The sequence below is a fragment of the Vombatus ursinus genome, unplaced genomic scaffold (genome assembly GCF_900497805.2).
Source record: "Vombatus ursinus unplaced genomic scaffold, bare-nosed wombat genome assembly UNPS02011431.1, whole genome shotgun sequence".
NCBI lineage: Eukaryota > Metazoa > Chordata > Mammalia > Diprotodontia > Vombatidae > Vombatus > Vombatus ursinus.
This window is the reverse complement of record NW_020951209.1, coordinates 1,136,879-1,159,973: the sequence shown is the minus strand read 5'-3', so window position 1 is coordinate 1,159,973 and position 23,095 is coordinate 1,136,879. Positions and strand designations below refer to the sequence as shown.

The 23,095-nt window shown below is 36.8% G+C and overlaps 1 protein-coding gene across 1 annotated transcript in view; it reads right to left on the bottom strand.

Moving 5' to 3' along the window:
• Positions 1–10,934, bottom strand: part of GRIN2B (glutamate ionotropic receptor NMDA type subunit 2B) — a 458,209-nt gene extending 447,275 nt beyond the window's left edge. Inside the window, exon 1 of the mRNA XM_027856453.1 lies at positions 10,524–10,934. Coding sequence (XP_027712254.1) covers positions 10,524–10,934 — 411 coding nt within the window. The remainder of the gene's footprint in view (positions 1–10,523) is intronic.
• Between the last annotated feature and the right edge of the window lie 12,161 nt (positions 10,935–23,095).

The following is a 23,095-nucleotide window of genomic DNA, read 5'->3' as shown; positions in this document are numbered from 1 at the left end:
TCCCTCTTGTCTGGAATGCACTCACTCCTCACGACGTTCCATTCAAGGCTTAGCTTAAGTGCTACCTCCTTCAAGAGACTTTTCCTGATTTCCCCAGTTGTTATTCCATGCACACTTTCCTCCACTCTACCCCATCATGGTATATTTCTTTTGCTTCTAGCCTGGATTTACTCATCTGTATCCTTCCAGTAGAATATAAGCTTCTTAAAGGTAAGGACCATCTCATTTTGGGATTTTGTACTAGCACCTAGCACAGAACCTGACATGTAATGTTTCATTAATATTTTTGACTAATTGATTGATTATATTTGGAGGAATTCAAATCAACTCAATTCAACAAAAATTATTTTATCTAAGTACAATGCACTGTGCTAGGCACCAGTATCTATTTTTTTTAAGTTTCTTCTCTTAAGGAGCTTAAAAATGTAATAGAACTGAGTGGAAAGCAAGAAATTCATTGAGGTTAGCAAGGTGAAGTTTTGAAATGCAAATACCCCCCAAGGAATGGTTAAGCCTGTGTGTGATTCAAGCCTGAGTGTGAATTACTTAACTTAATTATATAATCAACCCACTTTTTTTTCTTAACAGCAGAATTTCACTGGTCACAGGGAAGAGATTTTATTTGGGAGATGGAGAAGAGGAATAACATAGGTTCATGAATAGCTTATGGGAAGAGAGGCCTGGGTAAGCTGCTAAAGTGGAAGGCTATGGCCATATGAGGACATAGAATGCTTGGGGGAGAGAGAGCCTGGAAAAGCATGAATGCCAAGTTTCCATACAAAGAAATTTTGCATAATGACACCCAGGTGCTAATGAAATATCTTTTGTTTCCCAACCATCCAAGTGAAAATGCAAAAATGAAATAAATAAGGCAGTAGTCCTAAATGTAATATAGTCTTCATATGACCTTTGGAAAAGTAAAAGACATGGAGTAGAGCACTATACTTCGATCAACTATCCTTTTTCCTATATATTCAATCTGTGTTCAGGTCTTGCCATTATCTCAGCTACATACCACATATCTGTCCTTTTCCCTTCACTGCCATAGATAACAACCCAAATGCAAACTCTAATTGCCTCTTGCCTAATCCTTTTGCAACATTACACATTCCTAGTAAGTCATTAATGTTAATGCCAATTTTATCTCCTCCAATCACATTTCTCCTCTCCTTGTCCCTTCATTCCTCAAAATAAAGGATAACAGTCACACCTTTTATGTGTAACACTACACTTTCCAAAGTACTTCCACATCCATTATCTAATTTTATCCTCACGAAAGGGTATCTGACAATATTAGCACTTGGCCCAGTATCATATATAGATGTTTGATAAATGCTTATGAAATTGAGGTAGCTCATATCTAGTTATAGTGGCAGGAGGAGGACTATAAATGAATCCCTGCAATTCCCAACCTAGTAGCTGGTATACCAAAGAGCACTGTAAGTTTATATGATTCTGTTCTAAAACTTTCTCAGAAACATTAGGCTCAATGTGTATGTAACTAATGGATTTCTCACCATATTAGCAAATGATATCCATAGGGACCAGAGAAAATGTAGGAAGAAAAGTTAAAGCAATAAAATAACTAACATCAGAACCTAAAATAATTGTACTTTATATTGAGTTCAAAGTGCTTTGGGATATATCACTGTATCTGTCCTTACAGCAAATAAAAAATGATTAATCAGTTGATTAAAAATATTTGTTGAAAAAATTAATGAGGTATTATTCCCATGAAAAAATATACCAGTATAGAACCAGAGGGCTGGGGATAGCCTCTCCCATTCAGAGGCCTTAGCTCTAAGTTCACACTCAGGTTTTAATGCTGAGACAGCCTGACCTCAGTAAGGCTATTTATTCTCTGACTTTTTATACCCCCACCTCAGAAACCCCCAGAGAAAATCACTTAAAGATAGCTTAGGCTTGACTCATGTCTAGAGACTTCCCCAAAAGGAGACAAAAGATATTTAATGTACAATATAAATCATATATAGCAAAGTTATTTCCTCCACACAAAATAAATTATTAAAGTACAAAAGATTCATAGCAGCAAGGACTTGAAACATGAAATAGTAACTTATAATTCCTATTATACCCTCTTAGAAAACTGATAGTTTAAACATTAAAGCACAGAGACCTTAGTGGTACTACTAAATAGGCATTTCACCTTCACCTTTAACCTCCTCATTTTCTGAGCAACTCCCTCAAAGTCCTTATGTTCTAGCCAGTCAAGCTAGGGCTTAGACTACCTTTCTGATGGTGGTCATTTTCTCCAAAAATAGTGTAGTTGCCAAACACTCTTCCACCTGCCAGTAAACTCAGATAGAGGGACCTAAGCTGGAAATATTCATCCATCTCAGGATTGCTATTGAGGCACCTAAGCTCAAGGAAACAAATACAAAGCAGAAGAATTTGGGACTTTGAGTTCCCAAGGTCATACTAAACTAGCATAAGCTCTAGCTGACATGTACAAGCTGTCACCATAGGTGCTGGGTGGTGAGGGGGAAATAACCTATTTCCCCCCTCCCATGAGAAATCCAAGAGGGAGCCTCACAAAGTCCCCACATGCTTAGAGTTGGGGGGGGAGGGGGAGACAGCAGAGAGAGAAAAAGGGAGACAGAGAGAGACAGAGACAGAGAGAGACAGAGAGACAGAGAAAGAAAGTTGTCTCTCTCTTTAATGTAATGAAAGGTGCTTCTTGGCTCAGCAGCCAATCCTCTTTTGATATATCCCTTTCACCCTTCTGTCATTGAAAGCAAAGAATTACTGCCTTATTTCCAGCAGTCCTTCAGTGCTGACCAGAACCCAAGTGACCCTTCAGAAGTTTAGCTCCACAAACGCTCTATGGGGTGTAGTATAGCCAAAACACATCAAGAGGATGTGAAAGTGGTACCATGATTATGTTCACCTTACTATTTTACAGGAAAGCAGGGATAGATGGAGTGATTTCCCCAAGATTGCATGGAGTAAAGAGTACAGGCAGGCCTAGGGGTAGTCAGTGTTGCTCCATTTGGAAATAGGTTAAAGATAAGGCTAGATCATAAAAAGCCTTTAAACTGAGTCAGGATCTTATATATGAGGAAATTCTGTGTCTAGGTATGTGACTGAGGGTATAATCCTCTTGTAAAGAGATTACTTCCCTTTAAAGGTCTAAATTGATGTCTTTATGACTAGGTGTCCTTCTGTGTCCAGAAATCTGAAAAGGAAAACTCTGAAATGGGACTGGATAACATGATGTACTATGAAGATCAATGACTGAGAGTCAAAGGGACTGACTTTTAACTCTGCTAATTATTAACCATGTGGTCATGAGCAAGTGACTTCATGCTCTGAGCCTCAGTTTCTTCATCTATAAAATAAAGGAATTTGACTAGAACTCACATGTTCTTTTCAGCTATAAACCCTATGATCTTATGAATATAGGGGAATCAGAAAGGAACCAAAAAAGTTTTTTTTCCCCTTCCTTTTAGGGTTTTTCAAATGTTGAAAGCCCAGAAGAGGCTTCAGTGAGACAACAGAAAACCCTTCTGGGAAGAAAACAATGAAAGGCTTTCAACATGAGTTCATTATCCAGATATACTCAGGCTTTGTAAATCCCTAGTCTCAGGTAACCTAAACCAATTGCAAATAACCAGTCTGAAAATAAAATGGTGGGGCAGTGACAAAAATCTCCTTACACATTTTTAAACTTTTTTGATCACTGCTTTAAATAGACTTCCATTACAAGTTCCTAAGAGGGTATTTCCTTGTTTTATCTTTCCTATTGCTGCAGGTTGTTTTTTTCTTAAGCAATTGCAGGGATGTTTTCTACTGGTGCTCACCTTCAATTCCACTCACAGTTATTGGGGGACTATTACGGAGCACCATTGCAAGTGGTCAGGGAAATACAAAGATAAATAAAGCAAACTTCCTGCCCTCAAGAAGCTTACAATCCCATACAGGAAAAAAACAGGTTGGCAAAAAACTATAATACAATGCATAAAACAAAAATGTAAGGTACCAGAAGAGCTCAGGGGAAGCAAAGGCCACTTTTGGTTGTGAGGATGCTCTGAGGCTTCATGGAAGAGGTGAGTAAGATTTTTTTTTGCTTTTTTTTTTGGTGAGGCAATTAGGGTTAAGAGACTTGCCCAGGGTCACACAGCTAGTGAGTGTCAAACGTCCAAGGTCAGATTTGGACTCAGGTCCTCCTGACTCCAAGGCCAGAGCTCTATCCACTGTGCCACCTAGCTGCCCCTTAAGTAAGATTTTAATAATAATGATAAATAACTTTGTGATATTTTAAAATTATCTCATTTGATTTTAATAAGAAGGGATTGGAAGGAGATAAAAAGTGGTCATTGCAAATACAGGAAATGATGTGGGCAGTGGTGGGGAAGTATGGAATGTTTGGAGGCCAATTAATAGTTCAGTTTGGCTGAAGTAAATTATTGGATATTGAGTAACCTTAGATTAGGTGAGAAAGGCAGTTTGTAGTCAGATTAGGGAAGGTGTCACATATATGCCTCAGAAGTTTGGGCTTTATTTCATGGGCAATGGGGAGCCAATAAAGGTCTTTGAGCAGTGGACTGATATAGCCACTACTATGCATTACTTTTGAATAGATGTATAGATAGGTTGGACTAGAAAAAGTGAAACTACAGACAGAGAGACCAATCAGGAGGCAATTAAGTAACATTTTATGTGAGAAGTAATTAGAGCCGAAATTAGGTTGATGATAGTGGGTGATGCTTGGGTGATGGTAGTGGGAGCACAAATTGACAGCCTTAATGATTAGATGTGGGAGGTGAGGAAAAGGGAAGAGTCAAAGATAACACTGAGGTTTAGAGCATAGAAAACTGGAAGGATGAATGGTAGTGCCAGAAATAGAAATTAAGATGAGAGACCATGGGGAGGGGGACAGGGAGAGAGAAAGAGAACAGGAGAAAGAGATAATGAGTTCAGCTTTATACATGAGTATGTTTGAGGTGCCAGGAAGACAGATATTTCCAAGAGGTAGCTTCTAATTCAGGTCAGGAGCCCAGGACAGAGGTCATGAATAAAGATATAGGTTTGGGAGTCATCCAAATAGACATGATAGTAAAAACAGAGGAAGAAGATGAGATCACCAAAGGACAGAATGTAGAAGTAGAAGAGAAGGTCAAAGACAGAACTTTGGAGAATGCCTACATTTAGGGAAGGATAGAAGACAAAGGGGTCAAGGAAGAAGAAAGAGAAGAAACACTCAAAGAGATAGGTGAGATATTAGGGAAAATCCCATCTTTGAAGCCAAGGTAGAGATCATTTATAAGAGGTTGTAAAAAATGCACATGAGGTTGTTGGTACCCTTTGAAATAACAGTTTCCCCAGACTCCATAGAAAAGAAGCCAAGCTACAAGTGGTTAGGAATTGTCAAGCTCCTAAAAGAGACCACTCTTTCAGTAAGTTTGGCAATGAACAGGGATAAAGGTGAAACAATAGCTTGAGAGAGTAGCAGTCAAAGAAATATTGATTTAAAGGAAAAGAAACTGGACCTAGAGACTTTATTTCCTCAACACTAATAGCCTGTCTAGCAGATGGAGACACAGGGTAGCTATCCAGCATTGAGTACAGAGCCGGACTGGACATCTACAACATGGCAATTTCACCTGCAGGACTCCTAGCATGTAAGAACAGCACCCACTACACAAGACTGTCCTGAGCATGAAATGAAGAAATAAAGCCTTAAGCCATTATAAATGTCAGCCATTGTTGTCTAACAGGAGTCCCAACTGTAGAGGGCTGCTGTTGACTGAGAAATTTCTCCCTAGTCATTCTGTAGTAATAAAATGCATGTTCAAGGTGAAAATGAAAGAGACAGAGACTGTGAACCTTCATGATGTGGGAAAGCAGCCATGAGGTGTTGGGGAGCATGGACTGGCCCATCATGGTATCAAAGATTTAAGGCTAGAAGTGAACTTAGAGGTCACCTTTTACAGCTGTTTTATTTTGCTGATAAGGAAGAAAATCTATGGATATTAAGTGACTTGACCACAGAGCCAGAATGTGAGGGCTTTCTGTATTTCCTCAGTGTATACAATTGTATACAAAGGGTGTATCTATCACCAAAATACCTCCCAAATCTATTCTCTCCTCTATCCCACTGCTATGGAAATAACCTCCTAAAATAACCCTGCTTCTACTAGCCCTTGCCACTACTCCTATCAAAACATCTTTCATCTCACTGCCATACTAATCTACCCGAAGCATAGATCTGATACATCAGTACTCCCTATGCACCAGGTACTATGCTAAGCACTTTACAATTATTGACTCATTAGATCCTCACAACAACCCTGGGAGGTAGGTGCTATCCCCATTTTACAGATGAGGAAACTGAGGCAAACAGAGTTGCCCAGTATCACAAAGCTAGTAAGTGTCTGAGGTCAGATTTGAACTTAACTCTTTCAGACTCTAGGCCCAGCACTCTATCCACTGTATTCAAAAAAGTAAGCTTTCTATTTTTTTTTAATCAAGCATCACCTAAAATCATAAGACTTGTTTTGTTTGGCCCCAGAGAACAGAACAATGAGCAAAGGGTAGAAATCAAAAGGGGGGCAACCTTAAACCTTTCCATAAGAAAGCTTCCTAACAATTAAAGCTATGGAAAAATCGAATGGCTACCTCATGAGATAGTGGGTTCTCTCTCTCACTGAAGGTCTTCAGAGAAAGGCCAGATGACCACCTACTGGATTTCTTGTAGCAAAGATTCTTTTTCAAGTATAGGTTGAAATAGATGGCTGCTGGGGTCCCCCACAACTGTGAAATTCCATGATTTACAGAGTTTTCAATGATGAACCAGCAAAGTCTCTCCTTTATACATGCAATCCTACAACTTTCTACCTGCAGCCCAGACTACACACTTACCCCTTTACACAGATGTAATGTTAATACATTTATGTGTCTGATTAACCTGTTTATTTGTCCAAAACATTGAGTAAATCTGTCTATTCAATACATCAAATAGCTGCTTATTTTGGGTGCAGGAGAACCTTCAGGTGACACAAAAGTGGCCATATATTTATTTGCCACTTGGGTGATCCATCCCCATTAAAGGACTCTCCTCACAAGTCTCCTAAGTCATCTGTCTTAGATTGTAAACCCTTTGAAGGCAGAAATCACATCTGTTTGGCTCAAAGGGCAGAGTAGACTTCCATGCCATTATGCATACTGGCGTTTAACAAATACTCTGTTACTGTTCATATTAAAAACTAGAATTACAATAAGAAGCATGCTCTCCTACCTAATTCCTGGAAGGAGAAGCCAAAATGTCCACACCCTTTATCCCTTACTCTTTTTTCTCTCTAATATATAAGTTTATTTTTCCCCAGTTACATGTTAGCACAATTTTTTTTAACATTTGTGGGGTTTTTTAAGTTTTGAGTTTTCCCGCCTTATTCTTAAAATGACTTCCACAAGCTCTGCTGTATTTCTTTTCTTTTCTAAAGAAAAACTTGAGTTCTGTTTTTGAGGGTTTTGTATGATTGTTTATTAGTTTTTAAACTTGCCCAGGGGCTTATTTCTCAGAGATTAAGGGGAAGATTGCTATTTGACACTGTGAAAAATTATTTATGCCTGAGGCTGACTTCAAAACGTTGGTTGCCATAACTCTCGGGAGTTTTTGCTAGAGAGGCAGCTCTCTCTCTTGTGGGTTTCTTTTCCTTTTGAACACTGCTGTATGAGCTGCTTCCTATTATTGAGGGATTGATTATTCAGTCTGTAGTTAAATCAGGCAGTGGAGTGGAAAACAGGTGTTCATAGAGTCAGGAAACAGGTTCAAATACTGACTGCACTACTTACTGGCTGTATGACCATGAATAAATCATATACAATGAAAGCGAGCTGTTAAGTAAGAGAATCTCAGCATTGAAAAGAATCTCAAAAGCCATCTAATCCAGAGGTGTCAAAATAACTACCCTCTAGCCTTAAACAGCCAAGAAAATTCCTGAGTCCTTCCTGAATCATAATAGGAAAATGTCTTTTAAAAAAAGAAATAAAAACATAATACAACATAATGTCAATTTGTGACTTTATAAGCCAATATGCGCCCTCAGGGATCCTTTCTATTTGAGTTTGACACCACTAATCTCATCCACCCTGTGCCTGATAGGGAATGCTTCCTATAGCATCTCTAACAGAATCTTCTTGATCCCATCTGAAAATGTCTAGTGAGATGGGGGATTCACCACCTCCAAAGGCAATCCATTATATGTTTGAATAGCTCTATTGTTAGGAAATGTTCCCTTAAAGAGCTGAAGTCTATAACTTCCACCCCTCATCCTTACTTCTTCTGATCTCTCTATCTACTCTAAAGAAAACAAGTTTAAACCCTGTTATGTAAAGAGTTTTTCCACCATTACCAAGTTTTCTGTTCTATCCAGGCCAAATATTTATGTCTTCTAAGGGTATGGTTTCAAGTCCTTATCCATACCTTACTTTGGACATATTTCAGCATAATAATATATTTTGTTTTTAGAAGCTCTCTCCTAAACGGGGAAGCCACAACTTTTTGCATAACCCTATCAATACTATGGATATAGTATAGTTTTTTATATATATAAAGGTTATTGGTTTTTTAAAGAATGAAGGTTTTTAAAAAAGGTTTTTATAGAATATTCTGCTCAAGGATAAAACTGGTTGGAGTTAGGAACCCACAGGGGCATTAAGAGCCATCAACCACTAGCTTTAGTACCAGAAGAATCTGGTTTGCTGGGCCTGATCCCAGGCTGTATATTTATAAAGGCTTCAGCTAAATGTCTTTCTATAAATCAAAGGTGCGAGGATGAGCTATGTATGCCTCTGAACTAATTCCAATGATTCTGTCATTAGTCAGAATCAGAGCAAAAGGGACTCAGGTATTTCTTCGAACAATGGAGATGAGATGTGACTAGCATCTGGTATTATCCATCACTACAAAAGGTTAGTGGAGTCAAAGGGTAATTGACTGACAAGTTCTTTCCAAGAATAGTAGTGTTGGTTTGATTTTTGTTATAAAAATAGGATGGGGAGAGGAGGGTGTCTCATTTGGATAGTAAGTCTTATGGGTAAATTTCCTTTTCTCATCCCTAGTGTGAACACTTAGTTTACCACACAATCATTCATTTGAAGAAGTATTTGCCACCACATAGAGAAACTGAAATGGATAAGAGAGACTGATTATGTCTCTTCTTCATTTTTAAAGTCCACAAATCCCGGCAGCCACATTCCAATTACTATAGTCAATGATCCAAATTTACGCACTCAGATTAAGTTACAAGAACAAAGAAACCACAAGTAGAAAATTAAAGAAGACAATAGAATTTGGTGGATCTCACATAAAGGCAAGTAACAAAGAAGCTCTCTGATCAGATCAAACATCCCCAAACTCCCCTGACTAGAGAACCCCAATATTTGGAGGTGCCATCCATAGGATGTTGCTTGTCTGCCATAATATGAGAACAAAAAGTTTGTTTCTGGAAGGCCCTGGACACAAATAGCAACTTGGGAATATTAAGTATGCACAATGTTGTCCTTCTTGAAAATACCAAAAAAAAAAAAAATGACTCTGATTCTTATAATCTAGCCACTGCTCAGATTTTTACAATCTAGCCAATAGCCCACAGATGCTCAGATTCCTTAAAGTCTGGCTAATACAGCAGATTTTTAATAAACCTTGCTTTTGGCTGAAAAAAAAAAGAAAATAGCAAAAAAAAGCATTCATTATTTGGGATCCTAATTTCCTTGAAATGAGTCAAGCAGAGGCTCTTAGGGACACTTGGTATACCTACCTAGCAACTAAGCATTGTGATAAATTACCTTGTGATTTATTTCTTCATTGTTCCTTACTCAATATATTCTGCCTATATGATGACATTAGGTTCTAGGAGTAACAGGGAAATAATGAGAGCTCCTCATCTTTGCTGATGTTTCAAATAACATCCAACTGTTCCAGAATATTAGGAGTCCTGCACAAAATACATCCCTGGGTAAAATCTCTAACTAACTAACCCATCCAAGTATAATGTAGAATTTCTAAGCTTTCTAAGGCACTTGAAAGTCTGGGCTCTTATAAATGTGTCTGGAGTTCATTTCCACAAAACAAATACTCTTAAACTGTTTCTAAACCTTTTGGTTGCTACGCTGTTACTGTTGTTGTTGCAAGGTAGGGGGTCAATAAAGGAGGCAGGGATAGGGATAAGATATATGGACATGATATAAGGACAAAAGCCATTAATAAAACTACATTTTTAAAGTTTTACACCTTAGAACACCCAAATCTTTTCCAGGTATTTTTTCCATCTTTGTGCCTTGGCACAACTCATGTTCAAAAACAATCTCTCATTATCCAATATACAACATTTCTCGTCAATTCAAAATGTAGTTGAATTAGTTAGACTCATTCTCCAAACCATTAGTATAATCCTTAGCCTACCCTTCCTCAAGATGCTATCATAACCTTTACCACTTAATAAATTTGCTTTCAGTAAGAATTAATGCAGCATCTCTTGGCATCAGAAACTCAGTTTTACCTTGTCTGCCATTATCATAGAGGAGCCTCCATGGATGCCCAGGATGGGAGTGAGAGTCTGGGCTGAAATGAAATCAAGGATCTGAGCGATGGCTTCCTGGTCTGTGTCATCAGCAAATACCACACCCTGGATCTTGCGGTCTGACATGAGATCACAGATACGAGTGATAATGCTTTTGGGGTCAGTCTCATTCATGGCTACCAGCTCCACGCGAGGTACCACAGAGAGGTGGTGGAAATCATCTTTGTCGTGGGCATCCTTGATAGCCACTTCGTCTGAAGTGCCCACTAGGATGACGGCAATACCAATGCTGGGATGACTCTTCTGAGCACGGGCCTTGCTGCCTGACACTGCTAAGACAGCCAGCACTAACCAGAACTTTGGAGAGTAGCACTCTGTCCTGGGCCTCATCTTCAGCTCTTAGACTCCCTGAAAAGATAAAGACAAGCAAACAGAAAAAAAAGAAGTTAAAAGAGTCTCCTTGCTGCATCATGCTAATTATGAAGATCACTGGCCCTCACCAGTCAAGTACTTTATCTCATTTCACTAATCATCTACCCAAATTCACTCTTAGTCATATTTCTCACCTTGGCTTAATTAAGGGGAAAAAAAAGAACATTCAAAATATTCAGGATTGTTAAAAGAATATAAGTTAACCACAAAAGAGCTATAGCCAAAGCATATCAATAATTAACAAAAAGAGACATTTGGGCAAAAGTAATACAGGTATACTCTACTTAAAATTGCTCAGACCAACATCATTTTGCAGTAACATCATTAATACATTATAACCAAACTCTATCATAATGTTTTTAATCCGAAATGTGACATCATTTGGATGATAGCCCAGTCACAATAGTCATTGCACTGTCTATAGAACTGTCCCCTATAACATCACTTTGTTGATAGAGTGTTTTCAAGGAGCCAATTAATGGTGTTAGGTGAAATGTATTCATAGTTGCAAAATGATATCAGCAGGTGTCATATTTCCAAGGGCTCCTAACATTTCTGCCTGACCTCTAACACTATTCTTGTAGCTCATCTCTGACCAGCCATTGGGAGAGGTGAGGGAGCAAAGAACTACAAAAATAAATATGATGTGCACTCACTCACTAACCTTACCCACCCAGGAGGAAATACAGGAAGAAAATCATCTAGTCACAAAAAGTCACAGATAAAGAAAGCCTCCCCTGTGCCCAGATTTTTACTAGCTAGTAGTGGCTCTACCATGATGCTTATTTTATCAGATAAGATATGCTGGATTTATTAGGAAATACATCATTGATTATACTAATTTTTAGTTGTAGAGAAATATTTTTATCAAATTATTTTAAATGTCTTCCTATTGAAGCCCTCTACCAGGAGCTCCTTCTTCTCACCTCCTCTTCATTTCATATTACCCATATGCCCTCTGCGACTATCTCTTCCTTCAACCCTGTCTCATACAAAAAGATGAATGTTTTCCTTGCCAAGACTAACTCCTCTACATGAGTAAGTGGTCCCTTTCTATATCATATTCTCTAACAGATAAACCCTATGTGAGCCCCACTGTCATTTATCTTTCTTCATGTCTATTGATTGCTTCCTACTGACTATGTACAGTTATCCCTTCCACATTGTGACTTTTCCCATCATGGTTTCGATATATTTCAAGTCGGTCTAAGAAATTAAATGGAATTTGAAGGGGGCAACTAGGTGGCAGAGCGGATAGAATACCAGCCCTGAAGTCAGGAGGACCTGAGTTCAGATCTGGCCTCAGACCAAACACTTGACACTTACTAGCTGTGTGACCCTGGGCAAGTCACTTAACCCCAATTGCCAAAAAAAAAAAAAGAAAAGAAAAGGGAATTGGGGGGGGGCGGGGCATTGTAGAGGCTGAAGATTACACACAAAGGCCAGCAGATGACATAGAAAAAGTTTAGAAACTCAGAAATGCAGAAAATATATAGTATTGTATAATATCAATATATTTGATCTTTTAATACTATAATAATTCAGACTTCTTTGGTACAAAGGGAGGGCCAGAAAATTTTACACAGATTTTCCAGATCACAGGGGTGCCAGGCCCCTAACCTCTACAATGTGGAAGAAATTTCTGTACGTGCCCATGGCTCCCCTTCCTCAAAAAGCTCATCCTCTATATATCATCCTCACTTGCTATCTTCCCATATTTCTCCTCCCTTTTTTGGTCAAACATCTCATGGAGGCTCTTGTTGTTCAGTCATTTCTGTCACATCTGGCTCTTTGTGACCCTTTTGGGGGTTTTCTTGATAAAGATACTGGAACAGTTTGCTATTTCCTTCTCCAATTCATTTATAGATGAGGAACTGAGACAAACACGATGAAGTCACTTGCCCAGGGTCACATAGCAAGTGTCTGAGGCCGGATTTGAACTTGGAAAGATGAGTCTTCCTAATTTCAAGCCCAGGACTCTATCCATTGTACCAACCAGTTATTTATAATCAAAGCCTCCACTGTCCTCTTAATTCTTTACAATCTGTCTTTTGACTTCATCATTAAACCAAAATTGTCCACTGCAAAGTTACTGGCAATTTTTATTTGCTAATTCTAATGGGTTTTTTTTCAATCCTTATCCCTCTTGACCTCTTTGCAGTCTTTGATGCTATAGATCATCATCTTCTCTCTGGGTTTCCTTGACACTAGATCCTACTCTGTTCTAGTTCTACTCCTACCTTTCTGACCATTCTTTCTCAGTCTCTACTGGATTTTTGTACAGGTTATGCTCACTAAAGGAAGTGTCCCCTGTTGCTCTGTGCTGGGCCCTTTTCTCCCTCTACACTATTTTACTTGGTGATCTCAGTTCCCATGGGTTCCATTATCATTTCTATGATGATGACTCTTACATTTACTTATCCAGCCCTAACCTCTTTCCTAATCTCCAGACTTACACCTCCAACTGTCTAATGAACATCTAGAACTGAATGCCCCATGGATATCTTAAACTTGACATTTCCAAAACACAACCCGTTATCTTTCCCCCCAAAGCCTCCCTACTTTTTGATTTCCCTATTGCTGTTGAGACCTATCATAGTCTCAGGCTCTCAACTTAGATGTCATTATCAACTACTTATTCTCTTACCCCTCAGATCCAATCTGTTGGCAAGGCTTATCAATTTCACCTTCATAATATCTCCTGTGTACACCCATTTGTCTCCTCTGACACAGCCACAGCCATAGCCACAGCCACAACCTGTTGAAAGCTCTCACCACCTCATGCCTGGACTACTTCAATAGCCTGCTGATCAGTATCCTGGCCTCAAGACACTCCCTACTCCAGTCCATCCTCCATTCAGCTGTCAAATTAAACTTCCTAAAGCACAGATCTGACCATGTTTTCTCTCTCCACTACCACCACCACCACCACTCCTCATTCAATAAACTTTAATGGCTCTAGGTCACCATCAGAAGCAAAGATAAAAAGAGGCCTTCTTGCACCTTACACCTCCTCCTAAACTCTGTGAATCTAGGGATAATTGGCTTCCTTGTTATTCTTTCCACTAGATACTACAATCTCCCAACTCCAGTCATTTTTATTGGCTAGCCCCAGGTCTGGAATTCACACCCTTCTCATTTCTACTTCCTGGCTTCCCTGGCTTCCTTCAAATCCCAGCTAAAATCCCATCTTCTATGAGTAGCCTTTGCTAATCCCCCTTAGTGCTAGCCCCTTCTACTTGGTGATTATCATCTATTTATCCTTTGGATAACTTGTATGTACATAATTCTTTCCATACTGTCTCCCTCATTAGTTTGTGATCTCCTTGAAAGCAGGTACTATTCTTTGTTTTTCTTCCCATTTCCAGTGCTTAGTACAATGCCTTCAATATAGTAGGTGCTTAATAAATGCTTGTTAACTGTGTCTGTTTGTGCTTTGTAGGTTTTATTTGTTAAGCATAAATGAGTATTGTATTTTGTCAAAGCCATTTTCTTCAAAGACTGATACAGTCATGTTATCTGGATTTTTTTGTTTGTTTGTTTTTCACATGATTAATGGCTTTTCTAAAGCTGAATCATTTTTCCATACCTGGTATAAATCCAGCTTGATCATAGTGAATAATTTTTGATAGATTGCTATAGGGCGCTTTTTTTTGGCCAATATTTTATTTAAAATCGCTGAGCCAAATTCACAAATGATATTAGTCTTTAGTTCTATTTCTTTGTTTTATCTTTCTCTGGTTTAAGTAATCAACCTTCTTTTTTCTTCATGAAAGCAGTTTGGAAGAATTTTTTCTTTCTCAATTTTTGAGAATAGCTCGTGTAGTCAACTAATCAACAGGTATTTATTAAGCTCTTTTTATTACTTTTTATTTATTTTGTTACTTTTTTATTATTTATTAACACTAATGTACCAGGCACACTGCTAGGGCCTAGGGATATAAGAACAAAGAATGAAACAATCCCTACTTGAAGCAATTTATATTCTAATGAGTGAGACAAGTACATTTAAAAATATAGACAGCATTAATATAAAGTTAATAAATACTATTATATAAAAAGTAGTTAAATACATGGTAATTTGGGAGGAAGAGCCCTAGGAGTGAGGAAATGAAGAAAGTCTTCTTACAGAAGATAGTGCCTGAGATTTATCTTAAAGGAATAGAGGGAATCATTGAGACAGAGACAAGGAAGTAAGGAATTCCATGCATGGGGAGAAGAGCTAGTGCAAAGGCAAGAAGACCAGTTTGGGTGGATCACAGAGTGAGGGATGGGGAGGAATGTCCAATGAGTTTAGAAAGCTAAGTAGGGCTAAGTTGAATCAGGCATTAAAAGCTAAACAGAGAAGTTTATGTTTTATCCCAGAGGCAACAGGAAGCCACTAAACTGGATTTAGATCATAAGATTTGAACTTCAGTCCCAATATATAAGATGGACTAGAATGGTGAGAGTATCAGAACTTCTCCCCTTCAAGGCTTACAAGTGGTACTGGGTATATGGACCTTGATTCCTTGTCTGCCTTGGGGTTTGGTCTTTCATTTGAAGTGAAGGGACTGAAGGCTACACCTTTGTGAGTTTCTAAAGGTCAGGATCATGAGCCATATCAAGTTCTGCAGACAACCAGGATCAATGTCCTGAAGAGCTAGAGAAACCTTCAAGACCCAGCCCAACAGTAACTGAAACGAAGACTCATCTGGCAGCAATGCTGAATTCGAACATGAACTAGGTTCTGTAAATGCTATATAGAAACTATGTTAAGTGTGAACCCACTCTCCTTAGATATTGAGGTGGTATAAGGGTATAAGTGCACCCTAGGTGTTGAGGGAAAATATTTGTATTTTTGCTATTGTTATATTTTCGAATATTCCTTTGTAAATTATAAATAATACTAATTGTTTCAATGGAACTGAGTGAGGTATTATCTACTAGTGACTAACAATTGGGGTAAGGCACCCAAAATGGAGGATCATTCTGATAACATTAGAGAAAGATATCCCAACCATTCAGGTATACCCCTAGAATTATAAAAAGGAGATTAACCAGCCTTGTTCAGGGAACATGGGTCCAGAAGTTACCACATTAGCTAATAACAACAAATAATAGATTCTGATCATTCTTTTATTTATTTCTTCTGGTATTTTTTTTGCTTTATCTTGTTCATTTTTATTTTATTTTCCTTCTTTTTAAGCAGAGTTAGCTAAAAAACTATCAATTTTCCTAGTCTTTTCAAATGCAACAGCTTTTAGTTTAGTTTATCAGTTCTTATTTTTTGTGTTCCAATTTATTTATCCTTTAGTTCAAAATGTTCCCCTTATTATATGCTTATTTTGAGGTTATTTATTCATTTTCTCATTTTTTTTAAAAAGTTGCATATTCAATTCATTAATCCTCTTCCTATTTTGTCAATGTATATTTTCCAATATTTAATTTTTCATCAAAACCTACTTTAGCTGAGTCCCCAAAAATGTGATATATTGTCTCATCATTATCATTTTTTCACATAATTATTGCTTCTATAGTAATTGTTTCCAATTATGGGTATATCTTTCGCTTACTCCTCTTGTATTAATAACTATTTTTATTGAGTTGGGGTACATAAAATAATTTATCTTTCCAATAACAATTTATAATTACTTTGTGCACTCCATATGGTCTATTTTTTGTAAAGGTACTATGTTGTACTGAAATATATTATATTCTTCAATGTTGCCATTCACAAGAGATTGCAAGTCTTTATTCCTTAAGTTTTCCAACAGTTTCTTTAATTGTATGTTTTCTTTTTCCTTTCTCTAAGACTTGTTCATCTCAGAAAGAGAAACATTTGTCTCCACCATTACTGTTATACTATCTATATCTTTTTACAATTCCATTAACTCTAGGTTTTTGGATGTCATGCCATTTGGTGCATATATGTTTAGTATTGATATTGTTGCATTGTCGGTAATTTCTTTAAATATACTATAGGGTCCATGTCTTAGTGGACTGAGTCAAAGAAATAACCTAGAGAAAAGACAAATCACCAGAAGACTGGACATTTAGTGATGAGATTTTTCTGTTCAATGTAACCAATTAAACAAGGAAGAACAAAAAAAATGGGCTTTAATCTTATGCAGGCCCTTTTTATTTTTGGAGTGAGATAGGCAGAGTAGATCCCTATATCAATGAAATCATAGGTCCAGATCTATCTCTATTCAATGCCACAGCAATTTAACTTCAAAAGGAATGTGTTAAACAAGTAATAACATAATTCATTTGGACAAATAAAAAATTTCAAGCTAAATAATACAAAAGTAGGAATGGAGGGAGAATATCTCCTTCTAGACCCCGAATTATACTATAAATCAGTAATGATCAAAATAATTTGGTGATGGTTAAAAAATAGAAAAGTAGATCTATAAAGCAAACTAGATAAGGAAGAAACATAAGCAACTAAACTCAACTGACTAGTAATTAATAAATCATAAAATATAAATTACTTAGAAAAAATTCTGTATTTGACACAAATTTCTGGGGAAACTGGAAAGAAGTTTTGGCAGAAACTAGATTTAGACCAACTACTTATATGCCATAATAAATTCAATACGACTATGTGACCTAACTGTTAAAGGCCAAAGCATTAAAAAAAAATTAGAAGATAAATAAATAAGGGTCTGATATCTAAGATAGATAGATAAATAATAGAGACACGTAAAACCAAAAGTCATTAAATTGGTCAAAGGTTATGACAAACAGCTCCCCAAAGAACTGCAAACTATTAACAACCACATGAAAAAAAGGCTCAAAATAAAGGAAATGTAAACCAAAATAATTATGAGGCTTCACCTCACAACCAGCAAGTTAAAAAAGAACTCAAAATATGGGAATAGTTAATATTGGAGACACTGGAGAAGGGAGAGGTGGGTAATACACTAATGCACTAATGGAACTGTGAATTGGTTCAACCATTTTGGAAAGTGATTTGGAGTTATGCAAATAAAATGACTAAAATGTCTATGCCTTTTGACCCAGGAAGCTTACTGCTAGGCTTATTGACCAAGGAGGTCAATAACATAAAGAAAGGAATCTAATATACCAAAATATTTATAATAGTACTTTTGTGAATACAAAGAACTAGAAACAAAGCAGATACTCACTAATAAGGGAATGATTAAAGTTCAGATATATTAACATAATAGACTATTACTGTGCTGTAAGAAATGGTGAATATGGAGAATCACAGAAAAAAATGTATGTGAACTGATGAAAAGTGAAATAGGCAGAACCAGATAAATAATATAATATTTTCATTGTGATAACAATAGCAATGTCAATGGAAAGAGAGGAAGACAAAACAAAATAATACTGAATTCTGTTAAATTATAGTAATCAACATTAACTCAAATAAAAGATATGAGTAGACTCTTCTTCCCATGCCCAGGGCTTCTTTGCAAAGTTTGGAGACCATTGGCATGGAATCTCACATAAGACATTAGATCTTTTTGATAAGTTGGTTAGTTTGCTGAATTGTTTTTTCTTCTTCTGTTCTTAATTCTATTTATTCTTAATTAAATAGGATTGCCCTCTGAAAGGGAGAAGAAAGGTTTTACAGAGGGAAATGCACATACTGTAAAACCAAAACATATGTATAAACATTTATTTTTTAAAAGATAACCAAATCAAGTACTTCTCATAGCTATGAATTTCCAAAAAAAAGGAATAGAGATGATCATAAATGATAAAATAGATAATTTTGTTGAAAAAAATGTTTAAAAAAGGTTGTGCAAAATTAATACAACTAAGATAAGAAAGAAAGTGGTCAACTGGGGAAAAACATTTGCAATTAATATCTCTAAAAAGCATCTGATATCAAAGATGCATAGGGAACCAACACAAATGTCTAAGACCAAAACTCACTACTCAATAGATAAATATATAAAGGATATAGGCAGCCAATTCTTTTAAATATGAATTGCAAAATATTATTAGTCACATGAAAGATTACTCCTACTCCTTAATAAGAAGAGAAATTCAAATTGAAGCAACTCTGAGGTTTTACCTCATACTTAGCAGAATGGCAAAGATGACAAAAAATGGGAATAGTGTTAGAGTGGCTGTAGAAAGATAAGCACCCTTGTACACTTTTAAGGGACTTGTAAATAGGTTCAGACATTCTGGAAAGCAATCTGTAATGATGCTAAGTAACAAAAAATGACCAAATTCTTTGACCCAGAGAGAATAGTGCAAGACATATATACTCCAAAAAGGTCAATAACAAAAACAAAAGAAAGGTTCCATAAACACTCTAATATTTATAGTAGAAATTTTTGTAGTAGAAAGTACAGGAAACAAAGCAGAGACTTATCAATTGTGGAATAGCTAAGCAAATTGTGGCACATAAACTTAATGGATTATTATTATTGTACTAAAAGAAATAGAGAACACAAAGAATAGAAAGAAACATGGAACAATATATGAATACAAAGAAATACGAAATTACATGTACTGACACAGAGTAAAATAAGCAAAGCTAGGCAAACTACAACCACAATGATTAAAATAAGGTAAATAAAAAGAAAAACAAAATAATCAAAACACTCCTATGAAATGATAATGACCAAGACTGACCCCAAAGCAGAGATACACTATGGATATGAAATACTGCATTTTAAAAAAACAGATGTCAGTATTATATTCATATATATTTGTCAGTAAGGTTGTTTCTGGATGGTTTCATTGAAAAGTAGGACAATTCCATGATTTGGTGTCCAAAACCCAGAAGATTTTCACCCTTGCAGTGAAAGGAAAAATGATCCAGGTTGAAGTGCTACTTAATATTTACTGTTCATCCAGAACATGCTGGGTATTGGAGTACCTACAGACAGTTGCAAGTTTTGCAAAAATCCTGACCAACAAGGGATAATGAATGAGTCAGTATTGGAAAGATATTTCTCCCTGAAAACAGTAAAGGTCATTAATTATGTGGGAGAAAAGAGATGGAGAGTGAAGAGACAAATATCTGGAGACATTCTGAAGTCACAAAAATTCAATCAAGTTTTGGATCAAAAGCATTCTGGAATATAACCAGTGTAGCTAGCTTTCAGGCATTCCAAATGGTAGAGCTGCGTAGATGATCTTGCCTTTCTCTTGAGAATGAGACAAGTAGCTCAGCTCAGAATAAGACAACCTTATGAAAAGAAGTTATGTGTTTGTCTATTTGGGGTTTTTTGTTTGTTTGGGGCCTTGGTTTTGTTTGATTTTGTTTTTTGGTCTCATCCTCTGGATCAGTGCCTGTCAAAAAATGGGTGCTCAAGAAATGTTTGCTGGCTGACTGACTAACTATATGAAATTAGAAAAACTATAGGACTTCAGTAAAAACTATCCCAAAGGTTGACACCATGGCCTGGCAAAAAGAAGAATCAGAGTTTAAATTTCTCCTCTAAAAGTTTAAACACATCTAAAGGAAAACATAAAACAGACAGCTATGGTCAATAAGTATTCACAGAAGAAGCCATGAACTTGGAGCTTTTAAGGACTGGGAAAAAAAATAACTGTCAGTTATAACCTTTATGTTGGATTTCTCTTCAGAAAACAGGTTCTCGCAGTGAGCCAAAACACAGTGTGATGTAGCTGGCTTCATTCCAGTAGGATTTTTGTGCTGATTAGGATTAGGGAATGGACCTGTAATCTCATTTATATAGTGAAGTTCCAGATAAGGAAACTCCCTCTACCAACACATCTAAACCTTCTTTGTAGCTTAGAATTTTAAGAGAGTTTCTTAGAGCCCTGGAAAATTGTGACTTAGCCAGAATGTGTCAAAAGCAGTACTTGAACCCAGGTCTCACTAGTTTGAGATTAGCTCCCTAACCACTACACCCCCCTGCCTGTCAATAGTCTCATAATTATAAATCATTAGACTTTGTCATAGTGAAAAATACCCTTGCCTGTGACCATTTGTATTAACTTTAATGCACTCAAGCATTCTCCCGCTTTGGTGTGTGGTATTTGTTTTCTTTAAACCATTGTTTGTGTTTTTTTTTCTTTCTCTCTTATAACGTGTTGTACTTTGGGGGTGCGATGGTTAGTTGTGATATTCAAAGAATAGAATTTAGCTCAGCAAAGTATCTCTTTTATTTCCAGAATACAGCAAAGCATTTTACAAAACAATACATGATTGGCAATACTAGCAGCACAGGAACTGCAAAGATCCTGCTATTCAGCAACTGCAAACTCAATTTCCAGTATAAAAAGAGGTTTGTTTAGCTAAAGGAGGCCCTCTCATTTTTCTGTGGAGACCACAATACTGTTTGGAGTAAAAGAGAATTGAACTAGAGGGGAGAAAACCACGGTTCTAATCTCAAGTCCATCATTAATCAATAGTAGGGCTTTGGCAAGCCCTGAGCAGTAAAAAAGGAATGATAAACTCTCCTACTTCCTGCACATAACTTTTGAGAATATAAAATGAGATTACATGTAAATCAATCAGTAAAAATCTATTGAGTGCCTACTGTATGCTGGTACTTAGGGATACAAGCACAAACATCAAATGGTCCCTGCCCTGGAGGTGCTCACATCCTATTGAGAGAGACAGAATGTACAGATATAAGTATTTATGAAATGTATACAACGTATACAAGATAAATACAAGACAGGAGCAATGCTTGCTGAGAGCATCAGGAAAGACCCCTTGTAGGAGTTGGTAGTGAAGCTGAGCTGCCATAAGGAAAAGACGCATTCCAGGCATATGGGACATACTTTGTAAAGGCATGGAGATGAGACACTGAACATTAGGTTGGAAGAAAAACAAGAAAACCAGTTTGCATGGAATTCAAAGTATATACAGGTTACCTATATAAATAAACTTTGAAAAGTGTATGGTGACAGCTAGGTAGTGCAGTGGATAGAGCAACTGGCCTTGGAGTCAGGAAGAACTGAATTTAAATCTGGTGTCAGACACTTACTAGGTGTGTGACTCTGGGCAAGTTGCTTAACTCCAATTGCTACAGAGAGAGAGAGAGACAGAGAGAGAGAGAGAGACAGAGAGACAGAGAGAGAGATGAGAAGAAGAAGAAGAAGAAGAAGAAGAAGAAGAAGAAGAAGAAGAAGGGAAAGGAAGAAAATAAAAAGTATGTGGTATTTTGACCCAGAAATATCACTTTTAGATTTGTATCCTAAGGAAATTAAAGAAAAGGGGAAAGGACCTATTTGCACAAAAGTATTTACAGCAGCTATGTTTGTGGTGACAAAGAATTGGAAATCAAGGGAATTCCCATCAACTGGGGAATGGCTGAACGAGTTGTGGTATATAAATAATGGAGTACTAATGTATTATAAGAAATTATGAGCAGGATGGTTTCAGAAAAACCTGGAAAAATGTATATGAACTAATGCAAAGTAAAGTTATTAGAACCAAAAGAACATTGTACACAGTAATAGCAATATTGTAAGGATGATCAACTGTGAAAAACTTAGCTACTCTGATCAAGACAATGATTCAAGACAATTTCAAAGGACCCATGATGAACAATGTTGTCTACCTCCAGAGAGAGAATTGATGAATTCTGGATACACATTGAAAGATATTTTTTTACTTCCTTTACTTTTATTGTTTTATTTTGTTTGTGTTTCCTTTTGCAACATGGCTAACATGAACATAAGTTTTGCATGACTTCACATGTATAATTGATATCAAATTGCTTGCTTCTCAAGGAGGGGGGGTAGGAGCATGAAGGAGAGAGAGCATTTTGAAATCAAAAAAATTTTGAAATGATTGCTAAAAAAATGTACATGTAATTGGAAAATATTCAATGAAATAAAAATAATCTAAAAAAAGAAAAGTATAAAATGGTATAAGATTTTAAGGTATGTTATATGTATTAAATAACTTACCTATTTATAGGTACACAAAGTATATATACAGAGAGAGAGGGAGGGAGTAGGGTAGGGAGTGTGTACAAAAAATAGAGGACAAGACAAACTTTAAGGATGGAATTATAAGGGTAGTAAGGCTTTTCTCCAAGTTTGCCAGATCTCTTTCTAGACAACAGGATAGCATCAGTTCTCCAGACTTCCTACTTAGGGCCATAGTATTAGAGATTTGGAGGTAAAATGGACTGGAGGGACCACCTACTCTAGCCCTTTCA